Source organism: Dama dama, chromosome 2, assembly GCF_033118175.1.
Source record: "Dama dama isolate Ldn47 chromosome 2, ASM3311817v1, whole genome shotgun sequence".
NCBI classification, from domain to species: Eukaryota; Metazoa; Chordata; class Mammalia; order Artiodactyla; family Cervidae; genus Dama; species Dama dama.
Genome location: NC_083682.1, coordinates 14,177,514 through 14,197,978, shown reverse-complemented (window position 1 = coordinate 14,197,978; position 20,465 = coordinate 14,177,514). Strand labels below are relative to the sequence as shown.

Genomic DNA, 20,465 nt, shown 5'->3' with positions numbered 1-20,465 from the left:
TCGTGTACTTTTCTACTTGCCTACGTCCACAGGTCACACAACCTTCTCTTTTTTTCCCACCCATCTGCCACACAGCTCTGTTCCCACGTGCCCTCAATACACACACACATGCTCATTCGCTCACTCACTCACTCACTCATACTCTTTAAGAAACCCTGACGCAGACACAGACACCAGGAATGTGTCTGCTGCCATCTCTGGGGCCACGGGGAGGGCAGGGCCACGGGAGGTGGCACTCGTGTACTCTCCTGCTAGCCTGGCTCGTATTTTTATCATGGCTTTGCTCTGGGCACCCAGGCGGGGATCTGGGCCAGCTTCTTCTCATTCCTTCGCTCTACATCAGGACTCCAGAATAATCTCACCCTTGACCGTGGCTGGATGCTCCTGCCCCATACCTTCTCCCATCAATGGGGCACAGTTTTCTCTCCTTTCTCTCCCTCCCTCCTACCCAGCCAGTGTCTGAGTGTTCCAGTCCCTAAACCTGATTCTGACACACTCAGGGACACTGTCAGCTTCTCCTGCTTTCTGAATGAGTGGTCTGCATAAGCTGGATTCACGCCTTGGCTTAGACTGCTCCCCCCACCCCTCTCCCCTCCTTTTGACTCTAACTCCAAACAAGGAGCACTCCCTCTTACATAATTGGATGTTCCCAGCACAGAAGCTGACATACGAGGTCAGGCGCGCATGCGTGCAGACTTGCCTTTGACTTAACAATGCCTTTTTTGGGCATCTAACTTCTCCCCAGCTCCCTTCCCCCACTCTCTCCACAGTATCAACAATCAAGGGAGATTTACGCAGTTGGCTCAAACTCTTCCAACCTTGGCTTGGAAGGAGGGGTCATGAGGTTGAATTTACTCTCTTTTCCCTGGCAGGCCAGGGACAGAGGGATTGGGAGGGGGCGTGGGGGGAGGGTGGTGTGGAGACTAAATATGTGCAAGAGAGGGAAAAAAGTGACAGCACGCAGGCTTCGGAGCTGGGAGCAATCCCTGGCGTCCTCGGCAGTTATGTATATGGGTCTTTAGAGAGATCAAGGAGAATACAGAAAGCTGGAAGCAGAAGAAATGAACTTGTCTTCTTGGAGATGATAATGCTGGAGGTTGGACAATGATGACATTTTTAAAAGGAGAAGCGTCTTAACTCTAGATGCCGTCCGGGATGGCGGTATGTCCAGGCCAACCAGAAAAGTGGCAGCAGGTACTCATGGCATCCACATCGACTCTCCTTCTCTTTAGAACTTAGAGAATCCAGGTGCTCTGCAAATGGATGCAGCTTAGCAGCATGCGGTTTCAGAAAGAGAGCAGCCATGCTGCCTCCTGGGCCTCAGTCCTGGGGACAGCCTGGGAGAGGTCCACCCTGACCCGGCAGGGACCAACCACACCTCTCTGGGGGTAGTAAGGACAGGTGGAAGGGGTGCTGCAGCTTTGGGGAGGTATCACATTCCAGAGTATGTGCTTACCGAAGCAGAGAGCCCAGGAATTCAGCACTGTGCCGGCCTCTTTAAAAATAAAAATGCAAGCTGTCCAGGGGACAAGTGACACAGACTGGCTTTAGGGTGCCGCAGAGGACTCTGTGTCGTATGTGAGTGGATGCACATTCAAATGCAGTTTTCATTTTACAAACTGACTGGCAGTCTCCTCCTGGGGAATGTGGGCTTCTCTGAGTCAAAGATTTGGGGGCTGGCTTTTATCTTTTCAAGTCATAGGGCAAACGTCTCATCCTGCAGCCGAACATCAGACAAACCTGGGGTCGAATTGCCTGTACATACTTATTAGCTCTGTGATCTTGACCTAACAGTCATGATCCTTTGCAAGCCTTAGCTGCCTCACCTTTAAAGTAGGGATTATAAGGCCTCTTTCACAGGGCTTCTGAGGGGATTAAATGATGTTGGCGCAGTGTCTGCACAAAGTCAGCTCTCCACGGATGTTGGCTGGATGGTGGGTCCTGAAGCTAGTAAGACCATCAACGTCTACACTCTGAACCTGAAATAAGCCCTGTCTCTTCCTTGGGGAGCCGGCACTCAGAACTTGCTGGTACAGACCACGGGCCACAGGCATCAGGTCCTCTGAGCCGCTGGAGGGGGCGCTGGGAGAGATTCCTTCTCCATGACCTCCTGACTGCTGTCTTAAGGAAGCTTCAAGAACAATGTAACCCAGCACAAGATACTTGAGAAGAAGGTCAAGTGTATCTTTAAAAAGCTGGGAATAATGCTTTATAGAGAAGATGAAAGGCAGTGAAAAGAAGAAGATGAGACACTTCATTTAACTCTAATTTGTAGAGGCCCAGGGCGAGGAAGGTGTCAACAGCTGGGTTCCTGTTTCTGCTGCAGCTCATACAAAACTAAGCAGTCTTAAGAATAAAGTTCTGACAGGAAGAGATGTGAGGCAAATCAACAAGTACAAAATGTCATCACCTGAAAACATCTAGGGTGAACAAAGGTTAACAGACCACAGTCATGGAGAACTGTCCAGAAGTACCTAGACCCAAAACTCTGTTCTGCAATCCTCACTTTACCTTCATTCAAATTCACTAAAACATTCAAAATTTTTTCCCTTTCACAACAGAAAAAGGTGTCATCCATTTTTTTTTAAGTGAAAAGAGAAGCAGGTCAAGGGGGATTCAGCCATAAGCACCCTCTCTGATGCTGTTTAGGGCATGAGCTACATTCACCAGACAGCCACCCACCCAGCTAACCCGAGGTGTGGTTCCCGTGGGACTGTCAGGGTACGGGGGTGGAGAGGGGACGAACTGAGCCCGACTCCAGGCTCTTCTCGTGAGGAAGGGCAGCCCTGACTCCAGCAGCTCTGCACGTGGGGAAGCAGGAGTGCCCGGAGAACACTGCCGCCCCGGGACAGAACCTGTGCTGCAGGGGGCCTGGGAGCCGCCTCCTGCTGTCAGACCCGCAGACGCTCTGGTCACGGGCACAGTTACCCGGGGAAGGCCTCACAAGGCCGTACTGCTGAGAGAACGGGTTCTGTGCGGTTCAGAGAGCATAGAGCAACAGGAGCAGTGGAAGCTGCAGCTGGAGACCGACCCGGGTGGGGCACCCTGAACGGGAGGGAACTTGGGGCCACGAGCTGGAGGCATCAGACACAGAATACACTCCTTATCCTTCCATTTTTCTGAGTCGCAAGTACGAAGACCTAACATGTACTGGAACACTTTCTATGCACCCAGACACCTGCAGACAGACACCATGACGATTCCAAAGCTCAGAGAGACGACACACAGCAGAGTAGTAGTATGTTGCAGTGGATAAGAATGTGGGCTGTGGAACGCCCGGGGAGATTCGCGCCTCCACCAAGTACTCACTTGAACATGGATGAGGCCCTCAGTTCTCACCCTCGTTAAACCGTAAAACACGTGAAAGGAGGGACCCGTGTCTGTTTTGTTCATTACTGACCAGACCTTAATATTTTCTCAATGAATAAAGGAAAATGATCAAGACAGTTGCCCAGTAGGAAAGTTAATGTTAATGGGTTTCCTACTTATTGTAGAATAGATACGTAATTCTTTTTTTTAATAAAACTGTTAGTTTCGGAGTGACCTATTAGCATGAGTCACACGCTAACAGAAGGGATCAGGACTTGGCTCCCAACTTCGGGATCTGCCAGGATGTCTCACACGGGAGAGGCCAAAGCATGAGCGGCTACAGCTCAAGCACTGTGTGTGTCTGTCTGGTTCAGAGACAATGTCCCTGGACTCCTTCAGTTGAGCAAAGCTTGCATCAGTTTCATGGTTAGGAAGCCAGCACTAGAAACTCCATCTGCATGCAAGTTTTTCAGGAAATTCAACTGGTGCTGGGATCATACAATCCAAATTTTAAATCTCAGTGTCCTATTCCCACCACCATGCGTCAGTGCTTCTCCAGCTGCGACTATGTCCACCCCTTCTGGAGAAACTAATCTTTACTAGGGAGCACGCAATGGTTTTCTTTTCTTCCTCGTTGTTGGCAGTCACAGTGATTGTACACACAGTGATTGTTGGTGAAGAGACACACCCACTGTAACTAGGTGAGCGGCACAGGGCTTGGGGGTAACCTGGGGAAAACTGACCCTGGCGCAGGAGGAGCTCAGCTGAGGCAGCGCCTGAATTCGGGACGATGCCGGGGCTCCTGCAGGGGCAGGCCCGTCCACACCTCAGACGACCACGTGATGCTCTGCAGCACGCCTCACCCCGCAGCCCGGGACAGAGGTTTTCTTTTCTCTCTTGGCTGCAGGTCTCCTGGACTCTACACTTTCCCTCTCTAGGGCAGAAATCAGGAACCACCTCCCACCTCCGTCCAACCTGAGGCTCTAACCTGAAGGGGCACCCAGCAGGCCTACCTCTGGATCAGGGTCCCGAAGACAAGATGAAGGACTTTCTGCACATTCTCTGTACACAGCCATTGCCACTGTTCCATGAGCAGCAAGACAAGCAGGTCCAGGGCTGTGTCGGCCAACTCGGTCTCTGTTCCTGGGGATGGAAAGGCATCTGGAGTAACTCGGAAGAGATCCACACTCGAGGACACATTTCAGGGCCCTGCGTCTGCTCCACCTTTATGTCAATCATCTCACATTTGTGTAATCTATCTGTAGCCAAGTCAAGAGACGTTTACTGCATCTCTACAAAGTTCAGTGGTACGTCCTATCTTCCTTACAATTTATGTTCCTAAGTCACTGAGTAATTTTTTATCTATAAAAATCTTTAAAGAGATTTTATATATAACTATTTTGCCTACTTTCCTGCTATTTCCTCTGTATTTCCCCCAGGCAGCTGAACGCATTTTGTTCCAAGTAAGAGCTCACAACTGGTGACAAACTGGAATTGGCAAGGCCCGGTCCCTTTCCCTTCCATCCACTCGCCTCCGCAGGGCAGCAGGGAAATGTGTGGGGCAGCAGATGTGGGACTTGTTTTCCGTAAGCAAGTGGCTTTGAAAGCAACTCCATTACACAGAGCTGAGGGTTAGGATCCAGGAGACCTCAGTTTGATTTTGAGATAACATGTGGTTCTGGGAAGAACACTGCACTTTTGGTAAAAGGCCATGATGATTACTCATTTCTTTCCTGTTTCAAAGACGGCAAGGGCCACAAACACGCTCATACCCACGCTAAGCAGAACTTTTTCAAACAGATGTATTTTATGGATGGAAGCGTCTGTTCTCTAACCCTGTTCATGGGGTCCTCCTGTCACCTCTGACTTGCCTTTCAGGAGACTGCCCCAGAACTACAGAGTGTTCCTGAAAAAATCCTCTTCTATCTGGTACTACAGCTGTGATTAAAATTATAATTAATCACAACAGTAACTGTATTAGTCTAGGGCCAGTGGGTTTTCTCTGTGCAAGTGTGCCCAAGCACTGCTCACTTAAGGGTTCTTATAGAATGTGCACGACGTCAAACTCGGGTAAATGTGCTGGAACTGAATCTTACTTTCTTAATTCCATCCAGTATATATTCTCCTTTTTTTCTGTACTTCAAGGGGGCATAGGAGCTGATGTGTCTGCTTTCTGGTTATTTGCTCAAAATATGATACTCAGCTCCTTGGAAAAATAGCATTCCTCAATGTCCCTCTTCAATTCTCTTCTCTTTGCAAGTTTAGCATTTACCTAGAGCTGCACTCCAGGATTCTTGCCTGGAGAATCCCATGGCCAGAGGAGCCTGGTGGGCTGCAGTCCATGCAGCTGCAGAGACACCACTGAAGAGACTTATTAGCATGAACACATGCAGAGCTGCCACCATGTGGTGACAAGTAGTCACAGCAGTAACAATAAGTGAAAGCAACAGGGTCCCAGGTCCTCTTGGTGAAAGTGGTAAATTATCTATCAGGAGAGCACAGGAATCTATCTTTTAGCTCAGGGCTAAAAGAACGGCACAGGAATAAATGACCCCTTTAGAGAGATAATGCACAACATTTAAATACTTGATTTTGGCTAGAATTACATTATCTTACCCATCCCATCTTATCTATAATTTCTCATAGCTCTCTTGATGCTTTTGTTCTCATTAACACTTGGTTTACTTAACCAGTGAGACGTGTGTGAAGAGCTGGGGTTGTAAACTCCATCTTTCACAGAGTTGAGCTGAGGTCCACAGTGCGGACTGACCATGGGCGCCTGAGAAACAATGGTGAAGTCAGCCTTTTTTCCTCTTCTGAGCCCAGGATTTTGTGATCTTTTGTCTGCAAGGGAAGCCTTTGTCTTGCGGGATTTGAAAGACTTTGTTCTCGTAAGTTCTAGCACAGCAAAGCTACCAGTATCCAGGCTTCCTAACTCTCCCTCTGCAGAGAACGCTGACATCCGGGAAGCACACCTGCCCTGCCTCAAATGCTCCTGAGGACAGAGCGGTGTCCTCACCTCACCTCCCTCTGCTCTACCCTGGGTGAGCAGGCGGCATTGTTGGCCACGGCAGTGAACACAACAGAAGGAACAGATCCAGAGGAAAAGAGAAATTCCATTTTGTGTAAGCTGTATTTCAGCTGCCCTGCAGTACATCTGGGCTTCCCAGGAAGTACTAGTGGTAAAGAATCCAACTGCCAATGCAGGAGACACATGAGATGCGGGTTCAATCCCTGGGTCAGGAGGATTCCCCTGGAGTAGGGAATGGCGAGCCCACTCCAGTATTCCTGCCTGGGAAATCCCATGGACAGAGGAGCCTGGCAGGCCACAGTCCATGGTGTTGCAGAGTCAGACACGACTGACAGACTGAGCACACAGTACACCTAGGTGGAGATTTCCGGTAGGCAAGTGGAAACACACCTCCAGGACTGAGGCATCACCAGCACCCATGTCAGGGCTGACGCTGATCAACAGAGGAGCTCACAGGACAAGTGTGCAGAGTACACACATCAGGGACAGAATGAAGCTCTGGAAGGCTGAGGAGCCGACAGAAGGAACAGAGGAGGGATGACAGGAGAGACAGGAAGACCGGGAAGTGGTACCACAGACACCCGAGAAGACAGTTTCTAAATGAAGGGAGCAATCCACAGATAACGCCAATGTACATTCAGTTCAGTTGCTCAGTCGTGTCCGACTCTTTGCAACCCCATGAACCGCAGCACGCCAGGCCTCCCTGTCCATCACCAACTCCCAGAGTCCACCCAAACCCATGTCCATTGAGTCGGTGGTGCCATCCAACCATCTTATCCTCTGTCCCCTTCTCCTCCTACCCTCAATCTTTCCCAGCATCAGGGTCTTTTCAAATGAGTCAGCTCTTCACATCAGGTGGCCAAAATACTGGAGTTTCAGCTTCAACATTAGTCCTTCCAATGAACACCCAGGACTGATCTGCTTTAGGATGGACTGGTTGGATCTCCTTGAAGTCCATTAGGAACAACTTAAATAATGACACTACTATTAACAGAAGCATGAGCCTTATCTCGCTGGACTGGACGCCCTGCTTACACCCAAGTTCTTCTGATCCACTCAGCCCTGGGACTGTGCCGTTCTGTGCCCTGGCACCCGACAGAGCCGCCCAACAGTCACAAGCCAGCAGACACGCTGGGCTCCCCGCTGTCACCCACCTGGATCACTGCTGCTGAGGCCTTGGGCTGGAGCGGCAGCATCTGACACGCGATCGCCCACACACCCCTCAGCGGTCTGTTCAGAATCTCTTCCGGGAGCGTCTGCTGGCTGCACTTCTAGTAACTTTGCCTGTTTTTCAATAAAGGATTCCATCCCAGACACGGAGAGGGTCTCTGACTCCTGAGGAGAGAGCAAGGGCAGTGTCATAGGCAGGGTGCAGGGAGTGGGGGGCACCTCCTCACTGTGGCTCCCATCGCTTCCCTGCACGTGTCTCAAGCAGAGGACCCCACTGACCCTGTGACCACCTAAGGAAAAGGTGCTTGTTTTAACCTAAACTGCAAGGAGAACAATGCCTCCGTAGTTTCGTTTGCTACAAATATCGTGTTTCCTTCCAGGAGCTGGCTTTCTCATTCTATTATCCCAAGCCTACTACCCTTGAGAAGCCCACCCCCCCTTGAGAAGCCAACCGGCCAGCCCAGAACCCACAGGAATTTCAAACCAGTCTGAGAAAATACTCCTAGAATAAAAACCACAGACCCAGATGTAGGTTGAGTCCTTTAGGAAGGCACCAAAGTCCTTTCTGATTCTGGAGAACATCCCAACTGCCTATAACGGCAGGACTGACCTCCCAACTGATGATCCCAAGAATTCTCTAGGGATTCTCACCACACCGCTGTCCTGGAGACAGTAGAGAACCTTCTCGTGTGCCTCAGTTATATTCAGTGCTGGAGCAATTTTACTGGATGAGAACCTCAATCTGGATCTGGTACAGAAACGAAGAGCATAAACAGTGTGTAATTCATGGTCTTGATCCCCATACGAAGGGCTGACAAGTATTAATACCTCAAAACAGGCATGTCCACACTTATTCTCGGAAGCTTACGGTGGTCAGAGTTGCCAAGAGATGCCTTGCTCTGAAATCCCCCAAACAATAAATATTCTTACACACAGTCCAACTCTTGCACTGAGCTATGCTTACAATAGGGCTTCCCTGGTGGTTCAGAGGGTAAAGCGTCTGCCTGCAATGCGGGAGACTGGGGTTTAATCCTTGGGTTGGGAAGAGCCCCTGGAGAAGGAAATGACAACCCACTCCAGTATTCTTGCCTGGAGAACCCCATAGACAGAGGAGCCTGGTAGGCTACACTCCATGGGGTCACAAAGAGTTGGACACGACTGAGTGACTACACACACACACACATGCTTACAATGCGCCTGTGTTGAACAAGCTTTTGCTAATGTAAAATAAGGACTTGTCCATCACAGTTGTATCCCACAGGCTTAGAAGAGTGGCTAGCACATACTATGCACTTGTTAAAAATTTGTTGAAGGTTAAACAGACAAGTGCCACAGACCAAGGCTGTCCTTGCTCTTCACACCTTTTTGCACATCCACTATTCCCCTTGTGTTCCAGATAAAACCAGAGAAGGAATCACGAGGGCTAACCTCAATGTTTCCAGAAATAGGGTTCTTATAAGCACAGGCAACATGGTTACCCTTCAAAATACGGGCCCAGTGAGGGGGGGGGGGGGGGGGGGGAAGGCTAAGAATTGTGAGGGTTATTGCCAGCCCATAAGACATGAACACAGAGAAAAAGACAGTGAGACAGACACATAAACATCCTCCAGCCCCCTGCCTCCCACCAGCACTGTCTCTGGAACGGCCCAGATACACACAGGAAGTGCCCGGGAAGGGAGGCGGGGTGCCCCTCCTCTCCGCCTGCTGGCTGTGAGCTGCCAGTGCAGGCTGGGGCAGCGGCAGCGACCAGTGACCCCTCAGGGGTCCCTCCCAGCCCGCTCCTCTGTACTGCTAGTGTACTGGACTCCTGAGCCAGAAACCGTGACAAACGGAGATCAGTGGTAAGCCTTCATTCTCAAACGAAAAGAAACGCTTCAATTTCCCAAGGGAAAAAGAAAAACAGAACATCCATATTCTAGAGTTTTCCTTCTAGTCAAAATTACCCGGTCAGTTTGGGCCCTGGGTTCCCAGGGCAAGACCAACATGAAGCCAGGCTACCTCTGCAGGACCTTGGGCTTGGGCCACAGCCTGACTTTGCATAAAAACAGGCACAGATGACCCCCCCACCTCTATTCTAGGACCTAAGACCAGCGATGGGCTTTGACTGAAAACTGGGGATACCCTGAGAACTGGGAAGGGTGTCTCACTTGGCAGCCTTCTTGCCTTCTGTCTGGGGCTTATTGTCTGTCTCGGCCTCACTCAGCTCCTCTGTGGGGCTCTGGGGCTCAGAGCGAGGGAACGCTGTCTTCAATGTGTCCACAATAGCACTCACCACCATCTGCAGGGGTCAGAGACGTGGGGTTAGACAGGCACCGCCGAGCAGCAGCAGCTGTCTCAAGGTGCTTTCTGCACCCTGGACGAGCAGCCAGCTGCCCAGTGCAGCAGAGCCTTCTCCATGCGCACGGTGAGATACCAGCTAATGTCTCAGTGGCAACTCTCTCCCCTTTCCTCCACAGCCATGAAAACCTTCTTCCTCACAGAGTTAAGACAGATGATGGATTCCATGGGAAAAGAAGCCAAAACAACATGACAAATAAAAATCTGGGAGTTCTGCAGGCTGGTGAAATGCTTTTCACTTTCAATTTCTTTCTTTTCATACAGAAGAATGATTTTTAGTTTTCAAATTGATAATACTTTCACCAAGATGTGACAAAGGGGAAGTGATACAGGTAAGAATATACAAAGAAAAGGAAGAGTGAAAAAGATTATCAAAATAGGGAATAGTCTAAAAACTTTTATGATAAAAAACAACAACAAAAACTGGTTTTCCAGTTAGTTCAAATAATTCCTCTTCTTTAACTACAGAAAGAGTGGCAAAAATCACTCAGGTTAAAGTTAAGGATCTGGAATTCATACAAACTTCTCTATTTATACGGATGAAATAAAACAATCTTTGCTGAAGAGTAAGAGCTATCTCTATTTCTCAGAATGGGAAAACGACATACAGATTTTTGCTAAAAAGAAAGAACAAATGAAACCCTAAAATATCAACGAGATGGAAGGAAACATTGACTTTTCCTTTAGTAACTCTCACTATTAATCAACATTGCTGACTCAGAGCAGCACAATGCTTGCTTTGTCTTATCCTGTCAGTCCTCCTTGGGGAGCACAGCCGGCACAGCCAAGGCAAGACTGAAATGGTCAAGGGGGACTGCAGTAGAGACCAGGGGACAGCACCTCAGGGAAAGAACACAGCGAACTGCATGGATGTGGAGAATGTAGCTGAGAAAATACAGTTCGCTCTCCAGGTTCACAGAATGGTAGTCTGCCGGGACAGCCGTACCTGCTCACTCTTGTATCATTAGCAATGAGTACAGTGCATGGCTTTGAGCGGGCGCCCAGGGAGCAGGTGTGAAAATAAAAATCAGTGAAGGTAAAAAAAAAAATCAGTGAAGGAACACATCAGCATGGGTTAGCAAACGTGCAAGGAACTCCGAGGTTTCACCTCGTTTATCCCTTCCTAGTTTGCAGTCTTCTCATAGCAGTGAATGTCTCTGAACATCCCTCACTTGGAGTCCTACTTTATCATTTTATCTCCTAAAGTCTAGATTGGAAGAGGAGAAACCCCTCTCTTCTGCCAAAGAGTCAGCGCTTTCTAACCTCTTACAACACATGCATTTTTGATCAGCACAAACCTCAGACTTCTGTCCTGGAGACGCGAGACTCAGTGAGCAATCACTGCTCACAGGCTCCAGCGGGGTGCTCAAATGCTCTACTACCGTCTCCAAAGCTTCCGAGATACCATCTGGAACCTTGTTCTCCAGCAGAGAATCACTACACAAATCTAAATCCAGCTCGGTGTCCTGCCTAAGGGCACCATCCTGAGTGACCAACGCTGGGAATGACCTTCATCGCCAGAAGAGGCCTTCCTGCTCCCGCCTGTCCGTGGAGATGTGGACTGACCCTTGCACCCGTCCCCTGGAATCACAGCGTCATGACACCCCAGGAGACCTGTGCACGCCTACAGTGTTGGGAGTACTGACACTCATGATTGCTCATGGTCACTCAGCAATGCTGACCTCACCAGGACTGTAACAGGTCTTGAAAACCCCAGTCCATGTGCCACTTATTCCTCTGTGCTGCTCCCCCTTCCCCCGGTTCCCTTACCTTTCAAACATGCCTCCCCCGCTCCCTGTGAGACACTAAGGCTGGGCACGAAGTCCCGCTCATACCTTGTCTATTCTGGAGACCACGAACGGCTTCTTGACAAAGGCAATACGAGCATCTGTGTTGAGAGCAAGGAACTCCTGCATCTCCTCACTGTTAGCGATCTCAGGAATGGCACAGAGTTGCTGCAAAGACACGAGAAGGGCTTCAGAGAGAAACTCCAGGCCCCGGGTCTCCCCACCTTGGCTTGGGTGTCTGGCGGCTACAGTGACAGCACAGGACGCCGACCTTTAGAAATGATTCCAGGAGGCTCTTGCGGGCTTCCACCCTGTCACTGTCCATGTTTCCAAACGGAAGATCTGGAAAGAGCTTTTTGGGGCCCTTCACATCTTTAAAAAAAAAAAAGTTAATTGATTAACATTTACTAAGAACTAGTCCATTTATTACCCATCACATATATAAGACACAGAAATGCCAAATATATTTCCTGGGGATTTTTCCCCTCATCTGTGAACTGAGCTGAGAAGTGACCTGAGGTTGGGGTGGGAGCTGGGTACCAAGGCCTGGGCCTCATCCCTTCAGAGTCCATCCCCTGAGGCCTCCCCTCCACGGGATTTTTTTTATTTCAGGAGTTAGAGATATAACCCAAGGACATAATACAGACAGCCTACTTTCATTATTCATGATAATATTAAGGTATAAGAGTTCACTAGAGTAGTGATGCATAACAGCCCTGAAGCCTAACTGCCCAAGGTTAAATTTTGGCTCCAATCTCTGCTGTAATAATGGCCTTAGGCAACCTGGTTAATCTTTGCTTTTTTCTGTAGAATGAGGATAATGACAGTATCCATCTTGTAGACTGTTATTAGAACTAAATGAGCTAATATGTATAACGTGCTTAGTAGAGAACCAGGCATATATTTTCAGTATAACTATTGTTATTAAGAAAGAAAACCTATAACTGAAATCCATGATTTATGCCACAACTTATTAAAAATGTTTGAGTGATCATGGGCTTCCCTGGCTGCTCAGCTGGTAAATAATCCACCTGCAATGCGGGAGACCTGGGTTTGATCCCTGGGTTGGGAAGATCCCCTGGAGAAGGGAATGGCTACCCAGTCCACTATTCTGGCCTGGAGAATTCCATGGACTATACAGTCAGGGTCAGACATGACTGAGCGACTTTCATTTTCACTTGGCATTTTCTTAAAAAACAGAGTAGCTGCTCACCAGCTTTTATGGTTTGAATTAAATTTTATGTTTTCTTATTGTTCCTGTGCCTCATGAGAACCAAACGGCACACCAAGAAGCCTGTCATTAAAGGAAAGGCGGCAAGGATTTCTGGAAAACAGTTTAATATTTAACAGTAACCAGTCTATGAACCTGTTTAACTCCTCACAGGCACAGGTGGAAATATGAAAGTTTCTTTCTTAAGCTTAAACTGGATGGGGCCCCAGAACAAGGCATTCAGAGGCAAAACAGTACCCTGGACAGCATGTCACGAGTGCTGCCCAGCACTAAAACCCCAAACACCTAAAAGCAAATGGAAGGAGCACGGGACCCTCAAGGCCACGTTCTCCCTTCCCACCCTCTTCACAGACAACAGGCCTCCAGCCTCTCAGATCAGGGTGGCTGGATGTGAAAAGCAAGCAGGCATTCTGGGGCTGGGGGTACTCCTGACTTTTGATGAACTTTCGGAGATCCGATCTCTCCTCCAGACGGGTCTGCAGGTTCAGGAACTCGCGGTAGCGGCGGTTCACGGTGTGGTAGGCCACCTGCTGCAGGCCGCCGCTGTTCTCAGCATCGAGGGCCGTCTCATACTGTCGAGAGAACGTCTGTTGGCTGCACCAGCTCACCGGCACACAATAAGAGCAGGGCAGGGTCAAGGGAGCATGCGCTTCCTGTTCTGTCCCCGAGCTGCTCAGGTCTGACTGTCTCTCTAAGCTCCAACCAACAGCTCAAATCCCAGGGGGGCTGCAGTACGCAATGAGATGCCTTTCCCAACAGAGGTGGCCCAGGAAGTGGGAAATTAAATTCTACTGCCTTTCACTCCTCCTTCCATCTCAAAGTCCTCCCTGCAAACACTGTTTACTTACAGCCACTTTCAAATCCCAAAGACGGAGGATAAAACAGAAGGTATGACACTCATAATGATACCGGCTCTCTCACCCCTAAATTATGAGGCTGGATGTTATGGGGAGATAACCATCTTGTTATTATCCTCAAACCAGTGATTATCTATATTACTTGAGGGAAGAACAAATAATCCAAAACAGCTGAGAAACAACAATCATTTGTTTGCCTGGACTACACTAAAGGAACATGTGTTTTTGTTCTGCTTGGGGCTGATTAATTATTATTCTTGGAGTGACACTAAATCTTTCTTCCCAAGTACAGATCACCTGTCTGTATGATGAGAAGACATGTGAAGACTGGAGATGTTTTATAGGGTCACAGTTGGCTGTCTTCATATGTGAGGAGGGCTGGCATGTGGGAAAAGACAGCAGTGCTCAATGTCCCCCCAGAGAGAATGCCCCGAACAGCATGAAAGCTGCAACTTCATACCTACGGGGGGAGACTGTGTAAGATACAATGAATGCTGTGGGAGAAGGATACATGCACTTGTTCTCATCAGGAGTAGGTTAGTGTTCCTGTTTGGTTAAGGTATTCTGTGGGCAAGCAGTGGAAGAGTGGTGAGACTGAGGCTGGTGTTGAAAGCTTGTCTAGAGGCAGACAGAGGTGTTCATTATGAGTTGGAATGAGCAAAGCAGTCTCTCAGGCCAGTACTGGGAAGGAAAGGCCTAGGTAAGAGATGCCTGTGGAATTCAGGTGAGGGCTCTCACATCCAGAGCCCCTGGGAGCTATGATGCTCTCTGTGGCTATTCTACTCCGTGAAGGACACTATATGATACAAGTACGTCTCCAAACTTGGCTAGGCCTCAGAATCTCTTGGGCTGCAGAACCTGCTGTCAGAATATGGATTCTGACGGGTGCTAATGGATTTTTAGTGAGAATTTCCCAAGAAAGAATGGGTCCCAGGATTCCTTATTTTTTAAAAATACAACTCTCTGGGAAATTTGGAGGCAGCCTATATCAAAACCTGACAGCTCATCTGGTAAAGAATCCGCCTGCAATGCAAGAGACCCCAGTTCGATCCTGGGTCGGAAAGATCCGTTGGAAACGGATAGGCTACCCACTCCAGTATTCTTGGGCTTCCTTTGTGGCTCAGCTGGTAAAGAATCCGCCTGCAATGTGGGAGACCTGGGTTCCATCCCTGGGTTGGGAAGATCCCCTGGAGAAGGGAAAGGCTACCCATTCCAGTATTCTGGCCTGGAGAATTCCATGGACTGTATAGTGCATGGGGTCACAAAGAGTCAGACACAACTGAGCGACTTTCACTCTATCAAAATCAGCTTTAGGGAGATGCTGCTTGAATCAAACCAGCCACCTGATACAGGCACCTCCTTCCGATCACTTCTGCCAAGCAGTTCCTACTACCACACTTAAACATCTCCAGGGAGAGGGACTTGCCACCTTTTGCAATATATACAGGTAAACAATCTTCCTTTCTAAAACAAAGTATAAAGGATATTAGTATTTAAAAAAGAAATTAGCAAGGAAGGAGTCTGGAAAGGATTTCTGGGCTGTATTCATTGGAAAAATATGATTCCCCACACAGTGAGAGCCCTGAGATTCTAGGACGGTCTGTGAGAGTGTCACGGAAGCCTACCCCGCTTAACTCATGGGCTTCAGACCCTCCACAGTGATACTGGTTGAATTAACCAGAGCAAACTAAGAGCAGACTTCCTCCCTCAAAACACTGGCTTCACTGACTGCTTTCCAAATCCATTCACAGACCAGAGAGGTGGCCGCGCACTAAGTCTGTTACCTTCACCATGTAGAGCGTGTACGGGTGGAAACCGGTGCCACTGTGCTCTCGAGCAGTAACGGTGCCAGTGATGCGAAGGTTCTGGATGACCACGGGGCCGTCTGGACTGCCCAGGGACTCGAAGTTGAAGGTGGCTGAGCTGAGGGGTCCAGGTGGAGAGGAGGAGAGCAGGACCTGTGGCAGACTGGAGTCCAGGGAGCTCCCACCATTGGTGAGATCCTTCTCTAAACACGAGGGGCGTGGGGGACATACCCTCTCCGGACTGGGCAGCAAAGTTGTGAGAGAGGCACCATTTCCCTGCTCTCCCTCCTTGTCCGCTGTGTCAATCTGGATCTCTGGGCAGGAATTCAGGATGGAGGCAAGCAGGCCCGGCTCTGTTTCTGTTCCTGGACCCTCCTCAGCTTCCGCTCCTTCTATTCCTTCGGGTCCCTTGCCATCCTTAGGCTCCAGAGACTGGGAGCCCCCGAGGGCACACAGGGCATCCTGAATCCTGGCAGAGAGGAAGGGGCCTGGGGTCATGAGCATGATGGTTTCTTTGCCCAGTTCAGACAACGGGGACTCCAGCTCTGCATCTTCAGACAAGAACAGAGGCTGCAGGAAACGAGAAGAGCTGTTTCCGACTTTTCTTTCCTCGAGCACTCCCCCCAGATCTCCCTCCAGCGCTTCATGGCCTTCTTCAACTTCTGGGGAGGGGTGTGAAGGCCCATCTGGCTCACTACAGCTTAGGAGCATCGGGGCTGCTGCTGGAGAAGGGGCTTCTGCGAGACCCTGGACCTCGACAATCAACGGCAGAGATGCGGGCACTGAGGGCTGTTCCAGGGCATTGGCTGGGCAGCGTGGATTAGCCACTCCTGCTGGCTTAGTCCTGGCCTTGGAGAAGATGCCCACGAGTACAAGGTGGATCCAGTCCGGATCCGAGAGCTTGCTGATCAGCGGTAAGATGACATTGCAAGTAATGAGTTCCACCACGATGTGCCTGCCGGTCCGGGTCTCCAAGTGCGGCTTCGGCACTAGTCCTTGAAGCAACACGTTCACGATGCCCCGTGTGTAGGTGACCTCAGCGCTAGGGCTCTGCACTGCAGGGTGTGGAGCGCTGGCCCGGCAGTAAGCCTCCCAGAGCTCGGAGGGCTCCCCTGGGCCACTCTGTTTCCCTGCGGCCTCCTTCGCCTGAATATAGCTCTGCAGGTGACAACCGCAGAGAGTCAGAACCCTCTGGGCAAGAGCATGGCTGTCCACCCTGGCCATCCTCCTCCGGAGCTCCTGGACCAGCCCTCGCATGGCTGCCTCCATCTCCTCCTCGAAGGCTGGCTCCTGGCTCACCGTGCGGTACCAGGACGACACGAAGTCCCGCATGATCATCCGGATGGTACGGTCGATCTCCTGCTCCAGCTGCCTCTCCGCCTCCGGGTTTGGGGGGCAGACGGCCATTGGGATGAAGCGCTCCAGGTGCAGCCGCCCTGAAGCCCCCACGATGGCGTCAGAGCCCAGCCATCCTCCCAGCACCAGCAGCAACACAGACAGAAGGCAGAGAAGCCACACGTTGACCAGGAGGTGGATGACCAGGAGCCAGCCGAGCACGGCCCCCAGGGCCAGCAGCTTCCGGCTACTCAGCAGGTGACTGACGACTGGCCCGGCCGGGGGCTTCGGCGCCAGGATCTCCGTCTCTGTCTTCATGGCGGGCGGGGGCTCCCCGGACCAGAGCCCCCCTCCCTCACGTCAAAGCCAGGGATGGGGGCGCCGAATGTGGCGCGGACGCCGGTCAGGCCTGAGCCGGGTCGCGGGCCCTGACGTCCTACAGGCAAGGCCGGGCGACAGGAGTGGCTCGGAGGCTCGGCCTCGCCGCAGCCCCGTCCGGCCGGGACGCTGCCCTCGAGGAAGACCCTGCGACCTTCATGGTGCGGGGTCGGCGACCTGCGGCCTCGGAGACCGGGCAGGGCCGTGGACCCACCGAATATATAGTGAGTCCACCATCAAGGTGCCCGCAACCGACTCGCGCACCGTCTGGCTGAGCCCCGCCGCCAGTGAACGCGGTGGCGTCTCCTTCGCCGCCTCGGAGGGGCCCTAGCCTTGCTGGGGAAGCCGAGCACCTAAGCTGTTGTTAAGGCTGCCGGCCGGCCGGGCGCCGGCGACTACTTCCGGGTCGACGTCAGTCGGAGCGCGGCGTGCGGGGAGAGCGCCGTGCGATCCACTCCCTGGCTCTGCTCGGCGCTGCACGGCGCCGCCTGGTGGTGAGGAGGCGCCGTGACTACACAGCGCGAACAGGTCTGGGCGCTGAGATCTTGCAGAGCACTAGCTCGCCAAACAGGTGCCTCATTTCTAGCGGTGCGGACCTGCAAGCACTCTTGCAGGTAATGCTCCTCCGGGACTCAGTGCGAGCTGCAGTATTTAAATGAACTCTGCTAACACCTTCTACCGTTTAGGCAAGCTCAGTAATCCAGTTTGTTTTAATCTCAATGGGCATTTTTTCGATGGCCTGATACACTTTAACATTCACCCCACATTCCACAGTGCCCCTCTCTCATCCCCAATACTTAGCTAACCAAACTTGAGCTCAGGAATTGCAGAATACAAGGCACAAAACATTAATACAGAGATAGATGTATTCCTAAAATTTCATAATACTATATAACAAATCATTTTTGTGGTTTGGGTTATTCGTCAGTAGCTTCACCCCGAGCAATCAAGTCATTTGATTATCTTTGTTCAGTCTTCTGTGATAGGTGGTGTGGAGGAATAGAAGTGGTGAAGGGTCCTCAAAAACCTTGCAGATAACTGGGGAGATGAGTTCTTGGGTCCCAACTGAAAATTTAATGATGCCATTCAGTATGGGATATGGTGAAATGCAAATTATTATATGCATGAGGGCTGCAAATTATTACACAGTAGTTTGTAGTGGTTAAGGGGAACCTCACAGAGAAGGGATCCTTTCTGCTGCCTCTTCAAGGGTATTGTTCAGTCCTGAATTGTTGTTCAGCAACTGAACAACAGTCCTATCCAATTCTTTGTGACCCCATAGACTGCAGCACCCCAGGTTTCCCTGTCCTTCACCATCTCCCAGAACTTGCTCAAACTCATGTCCATTGAGTCGGTGATGCCATCCAACCATCTCATCCTCTGTCATCCCCTTCTCCTCCTGCCTTCAATCTTGCCCAGCAACAAGGTCTTTTCTAATGAGTTGGCTCTTCATGTCAAGTGACCAAAGTATTGAAGCTTCAGCTTCAGCATTAGTCCTTCCAACGAATATTCAGGACTGATCTCCTTTAGGATTGACTGGTTTGATCTCCTTTCAGTCCAAGGGACTCTCAAAAGCCTTCTTCAACACCACAGTTCAAAAGCATCAGTTCTTCAGTGCTCAGTCTTCTTTATGGTCCAGCTCTTACATCCGTACATGAGTACTGGAGAAACCATAGCTTTGACTAGATGGACCTTTGTCAGCAAAGTAATGTCTCTGTTTTTTAATATGCTGTCTAGGTTTGTCATGGCTTTTTTCCCAAGGAGGAAGCATCTTTTAATTTCATGGTAGCAGTCACCATCTGCAATGATTTTGGAGCCCAAGAAAATAAAATCTGTCATTGTTTCCCCATCTATTTGCTATGAATTGATGGGACCAGATGCCATGATCTTAGTTTTTTGAATGTTGACTTTTAAGCCAGCTTTTCCTCTCTCCTCTTTCACCTTCATCAAGAGGCTTAGTTCCTCTTCACTTTCTGCCATAACGGTGATGTCATCTGCGTATCTGAGTTATTGATATTTCTCCTGGCAATCTTGATTCCAGTTTGTGATTCATCCAGCCAGGCATTTCACATGATGCACTCTGCATAGGGCTTCCCAGGTGGTGCTGGTGGTAAAGAACCCGCCTGCCAATGGAAGAGATGCAGGAGACGCAGGCTCAATTCCCTGGGTCAGGAAGATCCCCTGGAGAAGGGCTTGGCAACCCATTCCAGTATTCTTGCCTGGAGAATCCCATGAACAGAGAAGCCTGGCAGGCTCCAGTCCATAGTACTGAAGCAACTTAGGACACAAACACATAATGAGTACTCTTTCCCACCTGTACCTGAAAATTACATATACCTGAAAATACATATTGAAAAAATCATATAATAATTTTATCTCTCCATCTAACTTTACCTCTTGATTTATCTGTGTCCCTGCAGTTGACATTATTTCATTTGTTTAAAGTCAGAATTATATTTCGTTGTATGAATGTATTATTTTTTCTTTATCCGTTCACCTTTCCATGTACATTTGCTTACTTCCATACTGGCCTATTTTGTGAATTGCTGTGGTGCGTAATTGTGTGCATGAGTTTTCCAAAATCTGATTTTCTCCACATTCGCTCCAGAAGTTGGACTGCCAGATCATATGGTTCATCTGTTTCAGCCATTAAAATGTACAGCTAGATATGCCCCCCCCCAGCAATAATTACCAATAAAATTTCACCAGCACTATATAAGAGTCTTTTTTCTTCATCCCGCTGTAGCATTTTTTGTCTCTAGATTTTTTTGAGAGTGATCTTTTGGACTTCTCTATGGCGATAGATACAATGGTCATCTGAGTTAAATTCACCCATTCCAGTCCATTTTAGTTCGCTGATTCCTGGAATGTCGACATTCACTCTTGCCTTCTCCTGTTTGACCACTTCCAATTTGCCTTGATTCATGGACCTAACATTCCAGGTTCCTATGCAATATTGCTCTTTACAGCATCGGACCTTTCTTCTATCACCAGTCACATCCACAACTGGGTATTGTTTTTGCTTTGGCTCCATCCCTTCATTCTTGCTGGAATTATTTCTCCACTGATCTTCAGTAGCATATTGGGCACCTACCAACCAGGGGAGCTCCTCTTTCAGTATCCTATCATTTTGCCTTTTCGTACTGTTCATGGGGTTCTCAAGGCAAGAATACTGAAGTGGTTTGCCATTCTCTTCTCCAGTGGACCACATTCTGTCAGACCTCT

The 20,465-nt window shown here is 49.7% G+C and overlaps 1 protein-coding gene across 2 annotated transcripts in view; it reads right to left on the bottom strand.

The window, feature by feature from the left end:
• The window catches only part of SNX19 (sorting nexin 19), a 32,941-nt gene extending 15,295 nt beyond the window's left edge, over nt 1-17,646 (bottom strand). For both annotated transcript variants that reach the window (XM_061166547.1, XM_061166551.1), the window contains exons 1-8: nt 15,507-17,646; nt 13,299-13,437; nt 11,906-12,006; nt 11,683-11,802; nt 9,658-9,788; nt 8,162-8,258; nt 7,495-7,675; nt 4,323-4,452 (exon numbers count right to left, since the gene is read on the bottom strand). In XM_061166547.1, the coding sequence (XP_061022530.1) occupies nt 4,323-4,452; nt 7,495-7,675; nt 8,162-8,258; nt 9,658-9,788; nt 11,683-11,802; nt 11,906-12,006; nt 13,299-13,437; nt 15,507-17,180 (2,573 nt within the window). In that variant the 5' untranslated portion in view covers nt 17,181-17,646. The remainder of the gene's footprint in view (nt 1-4,322; nt 4,453-7,494; nt 7,676-8,161; nt 8,259-9,657; nt 9,789-11,682; nt 11,803-11,905; nt 12,007-13,298; nt 13,438-15,506) is intronic.
• Between the last annotated feature and the right edge of the window lie 2,819 nt (nt 17,647-20,465).